The sequence below is a fragment of the Antennarius striatus genome, chromosome 6, assembly GCF_040054535.1.
Source record: "Antennarius striatus isolate MH-2024 chromosome 6, ASM4005453v1, whole genome shotgun sequence".
In the NCBI taxonomy this organism is placed as follows: Eukaryota; Metazoa; Chordata; class Actinopteri; order Lophiiformes; family Antennariidae; genus Antennarius; species Antennarius striatus.
In genome coordinates, this window is record NC_090781.1 from 23,001,711 (window position 1) to 23,016,587 (window position 14,877).

The 14,877-nt window shown below is 39.1% G+C and overlaps 1 protein-coding gene across 1 annotated transcript in view; it reads left to right on the forward strand.

Moving 5' to 3' along the window:
- Window positions 1-14,877, forward strand: part of dync2h1 (dynein cytoplasmic 2 heavy chain 1) — an 80,761-nt gene that overhangs the window by 39,381 nt on the left and 26,503 nt on the right. The window contains exons 72-83 of the mRNA XM_068317104.1: window positions 408-571; window positions 1,548-1,667; window positions 2,753-2,887; window positions 3,465-3,608; window positions 5,155-5,244; window positions 8,507-8,572; window positions 8,656-8,706; window positions 8,785-8,841; window positions 9,053-9,184; window positions 9,748-9,820; window positions 13,934-14,094; window positions 14,723-14,848. Coding sequence (XP_068173205.1) covers window positions 408-571; window positions 1,548-1,667; window positions 2,753-2,887; window positions 3,465-3,608; window positions 5,155-5,244; window positions 8,507-8,572; window positions 8,656-8,706; window positions 8,785-8,841; window positions 9,053-9,184; window positions 9,748-9,820; window positions 13,934-14,094; window positions 14,723-14,848 — 1,319 coding nt within the window. The remainder of the gene's footprint in view (window positions 1-407; window positions 572-1,547; window positions 1,668-2,752; window positions 2,888-3,464; window positions 3,609-5,154; window positions 5,245-8,506; window positions 8,573-8,655; window positions 8,707-8,784; window positions 8,842-9,052; window positions 9,185-9,747; window positions 9,821-13,933; window positions 14,095-14,722; window positions 14,849-14,877) is intronic.

Below are 14,877 nucleotides of genomic sequence, written 5' to 3' on the forward strand. Positions count from 1 at the left end.
TGATTTAATTCAGAGGAAAGAGAACATTTAGAATCATATGAGAATTATTCTCTACTGTGATGATTCAGCTGGAAAGGTAGGTAGAAGTGCTACTAAAGCAGCTGCCAAGTTTATTCAGTAGCTACGTGTTAACAGAGGTAGAAAAAAGGCCTTTAAAATTGAGGATGAGTCACACGGCAATCTTCCAGGTGGAGGTGAAGGTCTATTAGGAACTAATTGGAAAGAGTGAGGTCAGAGAGTGGGTAAGAAGGACAAGTTATCTCCTGCACTTGAAAGCGCTGTTGTACAAGAAAGAAAAAGTAGACAGAAGCTTGAAATTACTGCATCGCAGACATTTATAACAGAGAGTAGAAGGGAAAAGCAACAGACCCGTAACAGGCAGTGTGTTTTTCTTTCTGCACTCACAGGTCCTAGATACGTTGTCCAGATAGGAGACAAAGTTATTGATTACAATGAGGACTTCCGGCTCTTCATGGCAACACGGAATCCCGCCCCGTTTATCCCCCCTGATGCTGCCTCTGTGGTTACGGAGGTGAACTTCACCACCACCAGGGCAGGCTTGCGAGGACAGGTAAACGTATCCCTTATTCAACCACAAGCACTCACACCGTTACCTTTCGTTTTTTGTTAGTACCTTGTTGAATCAATGTTGGGGGGTGGTGGTTAGCACTGTCACCTCACGGGATATGAATGCAATAGAGGGGAATACTGTGAACACGAGAATGATTGTTTTTTGTTTTTGTCTGGTGTAACTGATTGCAACTAGAAGTCAGGAACCGCACATGTGACTCTAGAGATAATCTCCATGTGTAAATCTTTACTGAATTCTAGTGTTGTAAGGTGAATAAAGAAATGCTGGTATGGACAGAAACTAGCACTGGAGGTTGGGGGTAGACTAAATACACGAAGATATGAAATTGTTCCGCATTTAAAGTTGTTAGTTTTTCCTAGGACTAGATGATTCTGTCCCTTGGTGATTAGTTTAAATGGTGATTAATCTTGGTGGTGGAAGGCCTGATCATTTTAGAAAGTAAGTGTCCACAACAGCAGTAACAATGTTCTTTACCAAGTGTTTTATCCACATCTGGACTCATTGACAGATGTGAATCAGGGTTTGAATCCATTTTGAGATAGGAAACAAAAACACTTGCAAAACACGGTCATGACCTTTACCTGACAGAGTGGAGTTTGTCACTGTCTCCGTGTGACGACCCTGACATAAACTGGCAACTTGTCCAGGGTTGGCACTTCATCACCCAGTGTCAGCTTTGACGGGCAGTCTTCCATGACCCTACAAGGATAAGCAGCCATAGACAGTGGATGGATGGAGCAGTGTTGATTTAATAGTGCATTAAGTGAGAATATTGTCTGTTATCCTGTTATGTAAAATCAAATGATAAAAAGTCAAGAACATGTACACCAATTTATTTATCAATTTAATTCTGAATGTCCGTAGAGAGGTAGTGGGTTTACCAGAAAGATTAGGTTCAGTATTTCCAATCTGTAGGTCTACATTCTAACATTTCCTGCATGTGTGTTTGATTTAGCTCCTAGCCTTAACCATCCAGCAGGAGAAACCAGAGCTGGAAACTGAAAAAACAAGATTGCTGCAACAAGAGGAGGACAAGAAGATACAGCTGGCTAGTCTGGAAGAGACTCTGTTAGAGGTACACATGCAGACACACAGCATCCGTAATGGGAATGAAGCAGTGTTTGTGGAGCTTGTTGCTGCATCACTATCCTTTCATTGGATTATTTATTTATTTTAATATGTCTGCCAAAGCCTAATTATATACCCTGAATATAAAAATGTGTTGTTGATTTTCCCAATGTACTGTATAGTCATTCTGCACCTTTGAGAAAATCAGTCACATTTTGCTCCTCTTTGGACTGCTCTGTGTGCAGACCTTGTTGTTGCCAACTCTGACTGTTTGTTTGCGGTTGTTGACAGAATGATACAATGTGTACAGACCAAGCAGGAGGAGTTAATAGAGCTGCAACAAGGATGTGATCTGTCACCATATTCCCTCCAGTGAACACTGCCAGATGTGTTTGACAGAACATTTAGCTAAGCCGGAAGCAGCAAACCCGTGTCTCTGTCATGCTGGGGGGGGTTTCTGCTCCACCTTTAATAACTTTGGTAATTTATACCTTGAATCAACTCAAACAAATTAGCAATTTTGTCTCGCTGCAAATTTCAAATAAAGTAAATTCTTGCATCATACTTTTCTGCGCACACAGTCAAGGGGACATTTTGGAAACATGAATGGATGGATAGATGGACTGATTGAAGGAGAAATGGGAAAGGAAAGATAGAGAGCCATCCAAAAGCAGGATGTTATGGCCTCAGTAATTCCAGACAAGCAATTATTTCAGAATTGTAGGAGCAGATCTGACTTGACATTTCCATGCTCCGGTGCTTTTTCACCTATTTCAGTTGAATATATTTGAATAAATTGTCAGTTTGTTTCAGAGAATAGATCCCGCAAGATTATTTGGGTGGGTCCGGAAAGTCAAATAATAAATTTTGTGAGTAAAGAAAGTTGAATGAACATTTAAGCTAAGGCTGTTTAACATAGAATTCTGAAACTCATAGAATGCAGAATCCAGCCAGTTAACAGATGCATGGCCCACTTTCTCTTTTCTTCTCAAGCAATCCAAGCCCCTTCTCTTTCTCCTTTGTTTTTGACTGAATTTTACCTACTCTTTTGTTTGTGTGTGTGTGTGTCTGTCTGTCTTTGTCTTGTCTCAGACTCTGGCTACAGCTCAGGGTAACATTCTGGAGAACAAGGAGCTGATAGACAGTCTCAACCAGACAAAGGCCAGCAGCGCTCTGATTCAGGAGTCACTCCTGGAATCACACAGACTGCAGGAAGCCCTGGACCAGGTACTGTAATATACATACACACACATTCATAAATGTGCATGCACACAAACATGCATGCACACAATCAGTGATCAATGATCGACTTATCTCTGCCTTAAAGAGTGTCGGTTTTCTGTCTTTATTGGTTTATGAAGGATAAACCAGCATCCATTCACTGTACAAATAGCTACAAATAGATTGTACAGTGCACAAGCAAGGATGCTGTAGATAGCTTACGCAGCCATCCTCTAGGGAGCAGTGTTATACCAGAACTGTTGTTCTTTACCCTCAGTTGTTCATAATTTATCCCATCCCTGTTTCTGTCCTCCTATACTGCGATTTTCTCCCACAGTTCCTGTCTTATCACACCTTATGCTGTCTTTCCTCGTGTCTCCTTTTCTCTCCTGCTATCTTCATTGAAATAAAATGTATTCACTGTACTTTTCTGCATATCCATTGTCATATAAATTCCTTTCAATGCCTTTCTTCCATCTGTTGTATGTTCTGTTACCCTAAAACATCCACGATTCATTTTTTGTGCTATTTCTTGATTTACCCCAGTTCTCTCTTTTTCTCCTTCTGTCTGTTTGTAATATAGGAGCGGGATGCGTACCTGCCTCTTGCAGAGAGCGCTAGCAAGATGTATTTTGTCATCACCGACCTGTCCAAGATCAACAACATGTACCGCTTCAGCCTTTCTTCTTTTCTGCGCCTCTTCCAAAGGGCTCTTCAGGCAAAGAAGGTGATACACAAATCTATCCTGTTTCCATTTTCATCCATTTCATCATTTTTATCTTGCAGAATGCTTTCAAATATTTTCCCTCTACCAGAAAACAACATCAATGCAGCACTTTCATGTAACTGAACAAATATACAAATTATCCAGGAGAGGTCCAAAACCGGTAAAAGACACACTTTACGGTACATGTTCCCACATGCAATTTTGCAACACTTGATGTCACACATCAATGCAGCAAAACTTGGGAAGAACATTAGTTTCCACATTAGTAGGAGGAACTACTTGTTTTGTTAATTCCTCACTATTTAATCTAGTTATTCTACTCTGTATTGTAAAAGAATTGTCTAAAATTGTAATTATCCTCACTTAAACTCCACTTTTTAAAAAAATGTGCTTCATCAAACCCAGTGGTAGAAAAACAGCCGATTAAAACACATTAATTGTTAAGACTTTGTAACTTTATTAAGAGAAGTGCTAAAAGCAGCTAAAGCTTAGCATTATTGTTGTTTTTAGCCTGTACAAAAATCAAGTAAACGGCAATTTGCTGTTTTATAGGGGTCTTACATGGCTAATTATGAGCGAAGCACCGTAATTTGCTAGATTCTCTGGATTTGCTCGTTGCCTAGCAACAGCACTTTTCCCAAAATGACAAACTATTCCTTTCAAAGCCTGTGAACTTTGGGTTGGCCCGAGGACACGTATGACATAGAATTTGAAAGAAAATAGAAATGGTTGCAGACCTTCCTATAAAAACACTAACCGGGCTGTCTGTGGATTCTCATTTCTGTGCTGTTTATTTTTAATAAATAAGTGCATTTTGTGTAAATAGAGTTTAAATGATTTTATTTCATTTGATGCCAACTTGATTTATTTCAACACAATTTTGTTTTCCTTTACAAGTTTATCTCAGTCCGTCCTGTGTGACAAGACAGCATGATGAATTGTCTGTTGCAATGCTGTTCTCCATCCTGAACCCTGTCAGAAACACGCACACACTCTTACAGGCATTTGGTTGAGAGATTGAGCAATAATTCCCCAAAGCCTGTGAGGGTTGTTAGAGCCAGTGCTGTCATCCAAGGAATGTCACCAAGCAGCAGCTGGTCACTGCTGTTACGTGTGTTGGTGTAGGTATGCTTGTGTGCTTGTGGACACAGTGAGCGTGGTCAGAATGCTGTATTGATTCATGGGTCATCACTCCCTTTGTATCTTTTACTCCTTTCTTAGGTTGAATCAATAAGTTTAATTAGCCGTGAGTGTCCTATTGTTCCCAGAATTTAGAGGAGAATTTTAGCCTCTTATGCCCATCAAAGCACCCTGTTCACACTCAGAAGCACACATGTCTGCGGTCAGCTACTCTATACACAGTGTTAACTCGTGCTGATTAAACACAGGTGTTACTATTTGAAGCCACTCTGCAAGACAGCTTGACAAACATCATCTATCGTCTAGCAACTATCTATCAGCCAAATGTGAAAAAACAAAGCTTGTAAAAGATCCAGGTAAATATGTATCTTTTTGTCAGTGGCTATTTGACCTCCTGTCGTTTTAGGAAGTGGAGGATACCGATGCCAGGATTGTTGCTTTGGAGTCCAGTTTAAAGACCATGGTGTATGAATACGTGTGCCGGTCGCTGTTCAAGGTAACACACAACCAACACACAGAACCAAAACAAATAAATTGGTGTCAGCGTTATGTTGGTCACCACAGTCAAAACCAAACAGAAAAAAGAAATATCTCTAGTATCCACAATATAAGATTCTACTATCAACTATGAAATTTAATTATCATGACATGTTCATTTATTTACCTGAATTTACTTTTAAATTTAGAAAGACTCTCCATTATAAATGCAAGATTTAAGCTGGCAGGAAATAAGTATAGAAATTAATAGTAACACACGTTTCACGGGAGGCGGAATATGGACCCAAATGCAGGACACCAAAAGCGAATCCTTTCTCCATCATTTAATAACAAACTGAAAAATACTCCATACAGACAAGAATTACAAAATCAGAAAATACCAACCAAACTAGAGAAACGAACCAGCACCTAGCTCTCATTGAGCCAGGCTTAAGAAGCCTCCCCATGATTCCCCAATGAAGTTCAGGTGTGAACGATCAGAACGGGGGTGTGGATGAGTCTCAGGTGTGAAGCCGTGGCTCCACCCACCAGCCTGGCCTCCCCCTGCCACACACCAGAACTGCCACGCCAAACCATGACAGTTTGTTTCTAGCAGATGCAGTCTGTGTTTTTGTGATATATAGTACTGGTATAGTGGTATCACCATTTAGACCAGTTGTGTAATCAGACCATCACCACTAATATTGACCAACAGAGCAATAATGCAGTTGTAAAGTGTTTTTTATGGACAGAGAATCATGGTGACCATTACCTGCTGATTGCATTTATGGACTACCGATCCAACATGTAAACACAAACACACAAATGCATTTCGTCAGTCAACAGAAGGAGACATTAGACCACACTGATAGTGGTGTTTTAAAAATAGATAACACAAAGAGGGAAAAGAGAAGAAGGAATGAAAAGATATCTAATTTACAGAAACATTTTTACACCCATAGTCTTGGAATATCTGTGTATACATGATAATTACTGTCATTTTCCTTTTTGTGTTACACAAGCGATTCAGGCGAATGAGTTATTGACTGACTATAACTGCACACATCAAAGCTGTGATAAAGAGTCTTTACCAGTATTGATCCTTGAAACTCATTCCATCATTCGTTAAGTTTTCTTTTTCCTTGTACTTTTTTCATGTTTAGTTTCAGTGACTAGATTTGCAATATTGATATAAATTTGTAATATTTATGAAAGCATAGAATTCTTTCAAAACTTAGAAGCATATTTAAGATGAAATCGAAATACTTGGAAAATTTAGATTTACATGTACTGCATGTGTTTTCTGGTTTGGTCTGGAGTTTGACTGTGTTAGTTACTATCAAATCTAAATAAAAACAGGTTTGTATTAAGGTTACAGTATACTGTAGAAGTATGATTATATATGCTTATATGTAATGTACACCAAAACGTATTCAATAGCGAATGTGACATATGTTATTTGTATGATAGATGTTTGAAAATATTCATATTTCATTTCTTATAAGCGGTGCATCAGTGTATATTAATAGATTTTTCTCTGACAGATAAATATTTATTCATGAACCCATGGACCCAGTACATTGTGCCAGTCTGTGTTCAATCAGTCATATCTGTTGCTAGGCTGTGTCCTGTCACTTCAGCAGATGGTGGTGAACGTGGTGTAAATCGTAAAGACGTCGCATCAAGAGCGGAACTGCTGCATGGGTCCGAAGGAGGACGTGGAGTTGAAGAGCTTTCGCTCAAATGTAGCCTGAATGTTAGCAACAATGCAGCTTAAACTGGCCGAGAATAAAGAGTAGGAGTTGACAGAGAGATTAATCATGAAGTCTTCTGATGATGTAGAAAACATACATAGATTTTTATTCAGTATATTAGTCTGTTTTGTGACAAAATGAAGTTTTTGGAATTTGCTGACTGGAGCACATGTTGGATTTGTAGGACATAGATGTACCCCTCCATGATTCTTTGTCCATGAGAAAAATTAACAAGTGCAATTATTGCTGATTTTATTATTGATTTTCTTGTACCCTAGTGCCTACCATAAAGAAGAATGATCCCTTCTTTTATTATGAGCTTTCTGTTGTCTTAAACCTTTATAACAAATAACACGAGTTGTGAGACTAAATTCAATTGAACTGACTTACAAGTAATAAGATGGGATGAAAAAAACAAAATAGAGTGTGTTGGAGACACGCAGCTTATGAAAGAAAAAAAGATTGTGTGGACGCCGACTGCATGTCTGTGTGACACACAACCTGACCTATGTCACATAATCTTGGCTTGTAAAAAGAATAACACCTTGACATATAAATATTATGGGTCATTTGGTTTGGTGTACATGGGTCACCCCCGGCTCAATCCTGTAGGTTTCCAAACATAGAACCAACACACATTGTGCACACATGTTTAAGACTTTTAAATCCACAGGGAGTCTAAGTACAGTAATCACATGGGATTATTAGATGCCATTCCCCTTGATTGTAATGTAATTATATTAATTAATGTACTGTAATTGTCTCATCTGAACAACTGCAGCTTCAGTGGCTGTGCGTTTATTTATTTTTTTTGTAGGTAGATTATTTCTCTGATGTACTTGATTTTTCAATCACGTCCACATGAATAGCTACTATGAACGGCCGAACTGTCGCAGTCCTTTAACTTGTTCCTGCAATACAAGACCAGTATTGAATTGCGGGCCACTTCTAGAATGATTATCCTTGATTGTCCTGTTGTTAAGTGTATTTTTTAAACATACATATAGATGACCAGCACAGATACCATGTGCCTGTATCTCATCTTGAACATGATATTGGTGCACTTTTGGTTATTTAATTTGAAGAGTAAATATTACAAATATTAGGATTAATAAATATGTACCTTTTATTTATTATACCCCTTAGATTTTCTATGTGTCCTCTTTTCTTTTTTTTGGCTCATTCACTTTACCCTCTGGAGTCTCTTGGTCAATGTCTTTCTGTTTCCCTCTCTGGGTGGGAGTAGGATAAGCATCTTGATTAGTGGACTGTTGCTGTTATCTCTTTCAAACTCTACCAGTTGATGAGAAACAGACACAAGAGGAGCGAGGGCGAGTGTGCAGGAATGATTCAACATCCAATGTAGTTCTGGACATCCCTTGTGCATTTATGTGTGGAGCAACCTTTAGCAAGCACTAATGTTGGCAGATTGAGCTTTATACACTATCATGAAAAGGAATTATGGGCTGAGATGTTGAGTAAGTCTGTTAGTGAGTTTGTTTTACTCCATCCTTCTCTTTTTCTTAGGCTGACCAGTTAATGTTTGCAATTCACTTTGTGAAAGGCATGTACCCCGAACTCTTCCAGGAGAGTGTGAGTATTTGTGGATTTAACTTACGCACAATTTGAACACAGAAACATCAACGCACCATCAGCAAAACTGATTTTTACTGTAGGAATGGGACGTTTTCACTGGATCCGTTGTGGGAGAAATGTTCAAGAAAGAGGTAATAGGTCACTTTTATCTCTAAGCAGGAGACAATACAGTAGTTTTCTGTTTTTTGACTTGCATTTTTCTCTTTCAGCAAGAGTTTCCTTCTTGGATCGATCAAGAGAGACATGGAACAGTGGCCATTTTTAAAGTAAACACAATGATATATATGCTGATGTACACAAACTTCAAGTGCACTGTGTGCAAAAAATTCTGTAGCTTCATTGTTGCGCCATGTGCTGCATATGCAATGTGTAAAATAATTTATTAATGGTTTGTAGTGGATCTCCTGATCACCTTAAACCTATACCTTGACCTCTCCTCCATCTTTCTTTGGTAATTCTTCCATCCCTCTTTCACAGACTGCCTTCCCAGCCCTCTACCAATCCCTTTGTCTGGGTGACTCAGACCTTTGGCTGTCCTTCTCACAGAGCTCGCATTGTGAACAGGAAATCCCATCCTCCATTGCCAAGAAGATTACGCCCTTCCAGCAGGTCAGCTTTAAATCAAAAACTACAAGTTATTTCATCATACAGATGAAAACACCTTATATATACAGCATATCACACACTGTGCATTCTTTCAGCAGCTTTTCTGGTTGTGGTCTTTGAACACACCTCTTCACATGTGGTTTGAGGATAAGCGAATGTTTGATCTGATTTCAAAGCGTAAAAGATAAAGTAGATACCGACGACTACCTTCAAAAATGTGCTCTGTCAAACCAGTGAACTTACAATATTATTTTTTACGTATTATGTTCTCAAGTAAATTTAAGAAAGATAACTTCTTTCATTCGGTCCAGTTTTACATAACCAATGTAGGGTTTTTTTATTGATGATTTTTGAGATATGCTGCAATTTTATTTCATGTGAGTGAGAGCAACTAAGTGACATTTTGCGTATATCTACCACAGCTCTCCAACCAGACCTGCCATACGTACTGAGATGACGTACTGAGGGACTGTTGGCCCTTGGACACATTCGCATTATCAATCTGGCTCTTCTTATAAAAAGTGTGGACACCCCTGATCTAACCCTTGTCTCTTTGCATTCCCCAGCTGTTACTGGTTCAGGCAGTCAGACCAGACCGAATGCAGAGTGCTATGGTATCATTTACCACTCAAGCCCTGGGTAAGTCTTTCACATGAAGCCTTTTCCTTTTTTGTTGTGTTAGTTGGCTGGAATTCACATCCATTACAATACACTCACACTTAAAAATGATTTTTGCCCACTTGACCATTTCAGTTGCTGCGGTTGATCAGGGTCAACCTGTGTGTTCTAATATTTCCTTGTAATTCAAATAATTGCCTACAGTGCATGTGGGAGGTACTAGCATTGTATTATGCAGGAGTCAAGCAAACAATAGCGGTGGTCACGGCCATAGGCTAATAATGTTTTTTTTTTCTATTCTGGAAAAGGTCATGTTACAAATAAAAAGAGAACTCATCATGACAGAATCATTTTCAGAGTTCTGTTTCTGCTCTTGGAGATAGACATGCAATTGTGGAGGTTTCTGACAAAGATGAAACGCATCAATGTTTCCAAAAAACTTAATTTTAGAAGTCTGAAAATACTAAATAATAAAATTGTGGACACCAAGCCTTAAAAAGAAATAAATGTGAATTACTCACATTTTCACAACACCTTCATGTCACCCAGCCCCTGAATGTGTTTTCAGCTTTACGTGATGTTTATGATGGTTCTGTCTTTGTTTGATCTCACTTGGTCAATCCAGCAGAAACATCACATCAAAGAACATGTTTTGATGTTTTATACCCCTATTGAAGCTGCAGTAACCAACATATATACTGACTGAAATGATGAGCTGAGGCTGTTGAGAATTACGGTTTGCGTGATTTATATGTGTAAAACCTCATAAAGATCTAATAAAGATCTTAGAATCTTAAACACCTGGACTGACTGGATCCTCCTTTATCCTTTTTGGGTTGGAAATTCACATTCTCTTCCACTCTTAACTATTTTATTCTGTCCTCTTTCTTTGTGCTTTTCATCACTGAGAATGCCAGTGTCCTTCAGTAAATCACAAAGATACTCATACACACACACACACACACACACACACACACACACACACACACACACACACACACACACACACACACACATGGTCATGATGTTGTCAGAGATATGTTCATTTATTGTGCTTAATTAGCCCATTCATTCAGTCAAGATCAAACTAATGGTCTGTTGACTTCTGACTGCACTATCTGACTGCTGCTGTTAATTGGTCTCAGATAAAACTAATATGCAGATGTTAATATGCTACGCATGCAAAGCTGATTTTCACTCATGTGCATGATCGTCGACTTATTTTTTTAGGTTTATACAGTACCAGTCAAAAACTTGAACACATCTTTTCATTTGATGGGCTTTTTTACTTCCACGTTGATTCATATTATATGTTCTCACTGAAGACTTCAAAACTATGAATAAACACATATGGATTTATATATTAAACAAAAAAAAGTTAAATAACTTAAAGCATGTTTTGTATTTTAGATGTTTCAAAATAACCACTCTTTACTTCGATTGCAGCATTGCACAGTTTTGACAATTTCTCAATGAAGTTCATGAATCATAACTGAAAGTCGTTTTGCAATAGTCTTGAAAAAGTTCCCAGAGGTTCATGGTAAGGGTCCTTAAGCAAGACCCCGAACGCTATACCAGCCTACCTCAGGAACATGAACGAGTACAATAATGAGTCATACCGGCTTGGATGTAGCCCTGATCATGGAACCAGAGCTATCTGTTGAGAAATGGGCTACTGGAACAAGACATACAAGACAAGGCATCGATAATTGTTGGAATGTTACTACACAAGCAATCCTAGAGAAATGGGATATATGGACAAATGTGGGAAGTGTGGATGCTTCAAAACCCACAGTCAGGACCAACAACTGCTAGCCCAGTCCAACACTGTAGTATGCAGTAAAATATGCAGTATAGTATTGCATTACTCAAATGCCAAATATTGTAATAAATATGATTTGAAGGACAGTGAAGGATCCCAATGGATATATATGTATGGAAAGCAGATAAACTATAGACAAAGAAAATTATTTCCTGAGCCAGATTACTGAACCTGCTTTGGTTTCTGCTGGGAAGAAACACTCTGTTCAATGAATGTCAGTGTCAGTTGTTGTACATCTGCTCCAGTCTGCTAATAATTGTGTTGACTCAATGAGAGAGATGGTCAAGCTTTCACAGTAGTCAGTTCATCAGCTTTTAGCCATTTCCTGCTTAAAAATATTGCTATCAATATTAATCTTCGACCTCCACTTCAGATTAGGAGAGGTTCTATCATACCTGGTAAAAATGAAACAATGACCTTTCAGGATGGTGATGTGTTTATAGTAGCTGTGTGTGTTTGGCTTTTCTGCAGCTGTCCATCTGCAAAAAATCTACATACTGTATATTGTTTCTTGTTTTTATTTGACATAATAAAACATTTTTTGAACTAGTTAAAGAAGGTGCAAGGTGCCCCAAAAGTATGATGAGGGTTAGGGAGCATTCGTTGAATGACAGAGTGAGAAGGACAGACAGAGAGAGAGAGAAAGAAAAAGGCAGATTAAAAAATCAGGAGAGAGGAAGATTTCGTGTGTATATGTCTGTGTTTTTGGCTGTAAATCAGTATGCTAATGAGGCATGGTTTGTAATCCTCTTACAGCTAATCTCAGTCAATCCCTCCAGTCCAGGCCTGGGCACTGCTCACGTACACAGGCATGCCTGGGTGAACACAATCATCACGCTTTGGCTCACTCACTGCCTTGATTGCTCTCAAAAAATACAAATTTCACTTTTTTTTCTTTTCATATCTGTCTTATCATTAATCATACACATAAGGGAAAGACTCTTTTTTTGTATTGTAAAAATGAAAAAATATTAACAGAAAAACCTCAGTGGCAGACATCATGAGGTTTGTGCATCATTATACTATAATAATACCATTAATTGTAGCTGTTCACCTTTTCATCCATTGAAAGTTTTACTCATGGGGAAACTGGTTCTGTCTTTTTCAAGTCTCTTATCTATCCTGATTATATGACATTGTTACATGCAGACAGTGGTTGCAGATTCATATAGCACATTAGTGATTATTGCCTATGGTAAACGTATCGACTCTCCACCATCCGGCAAGTTGTGTATCTCTGGGCGCTCACGGACATCCTGTAAACGCTTCCTTTTTTGTAGTCACACATCATAAGTCATGTGGTCAGATGAGTGTTGTTCATGTTGTTGCCATGGCGATGCAGAAAAAAGGTCTCTCTTAGATGTTCTCTACCAAGACCTTGTGCTGATACAAATATGTATGGATGCAGCAGACTCCAAAAGAATGCTGAGGCTGGGCAGTCATCCCGGCCAGAACAGAGAGCACTGTGATGTGTGTGTGTGTGTGTGTGTGTGTGTGTGTGTGTGTGTGTGTGTGTGTGTGTGTGTGTGTGTGTGTGTGTGTGTGTGTGTGTGTGTGTGTGTGTGTGTGTGTGTGTGTGTGTGTGTGTGTGCATACAGTATGCTGACGTATATGCACGATTATTGCCAAAAAAAACAGCCATTCAGTGTGTCCATTTGCATCGTGGTCTGTGTCAATAGTCACTCATCAGATCTGCAATTGGATATATTACAGCAGGATTAGAGGCTAATGTTCAGTGAGGAAACACACACACTTGCAAACACACACATACAAGTACATGAAAGAGCCTGGCTTCTCAGCACCAGGGGGCTGACAAGGTATTCTTCTGCTATGTGGGGTGAACACTGCTGCATACCTAGCACTCAGTATGCACGGCACATCACCCTTGTAATCTCTTTCACACAGTCTGTCTCAGTGTTTTCGGCGTCTCTCTCCATTTCTACATCATCACCAACACTTCTGCTCTCCCCCTGTTCTTTTACCCCAGCCTCCTGTCCTCATCACTCCCCCCATTAGGAGCTGTCTGCTCTTTCCTGTTCATTCCCACTTTCCTTCTTCCTGTCATCTTTTCCTACTTGATGTATCTACCTTATCTATGTCTCATTTTTCATCTGCTTACCGCCATCAAATATCCCTTTTTTATTACTTCTGCTGACTCTTCCCTGTCAACACCTTACACAGCCTGGCTGCTCAACAGTTGCAGACCCTTTGACTTCGAATTGCAGATTTCCTGTGCATAAGACATTGTAACCTTTTGTTGCAGATGTGCATTTTACACCTGCCATTATCGTCCCATCGCTTCTCTTCTGTAGGTATGAAAGAGCTCTCCCCTCCTCCCCTAAACCTGCGACGCCTCCACACCGAGACACTGGAATTGGAGCCGGTGTTGATTATCATCTCTCCAGGGGCAGACCCATCCCAGGAACTCGCAGAACTAGCAGCTGAAACCGTGGGCAGGGACAACTATCATGAGGTAGAGGATAGAACGATTAAATGGTCAAAAGCATACCATATAAGCAAGTGCAACATAACATCGAGAAGCTCTCATGCACCTGTGGTTAATGTAAATATTAAAGAGCGATGCTTTATTGCATTTAATTTTTTGTAATTACTAATAAATCACTCGAAGGAACTCTATTGTTTGTGTTTTCAAAGCATGATATACTTACTGTATATTAGCTTCTGCCTCCATGCTGTTTTAAGTGACTGCAACCTGGTCAGCGACACTTTATGGATGTGATTTATATTTCACAATATAGCCACTGATTATTTTATACAGGGAGTTCGTAGAAAATACACAGTTTAACATTTACACCTACATGAAATTAAATTCATAAAAAATGAACACACTATTCCATCAAAACCGTAGCTACAAACACAAAATCTGTATGTTTTATCACTGATTATATAGGTAAAACAAAGTAGTTATGAGTTACTGATCTCCTTGTGGAAACTAATCTCACTTGGCAAGTATTTCATAATTTCTCTCACTTTTTAGACACATCAATGTAAATTTTTATTCATATTATCTGCTTCTATCTTTTGATACATTGGAAAAATGTTTCATCTTCTGATAGCATCCTTTCTCTTTGTCTGTCTAGATCTCTATGGGTCAGGGACAGGCTGATGTGGCCTTAGCTATGCTCAGAGAATGCTCCAGAAACGGAGACTGGCTTTGCCTAAAAAATCTTCATCTTGTCACTACTTGGTTGCCCCTCCTAGAAAAAGTAGGTACCTGGTGTATGGATGAGTGTTA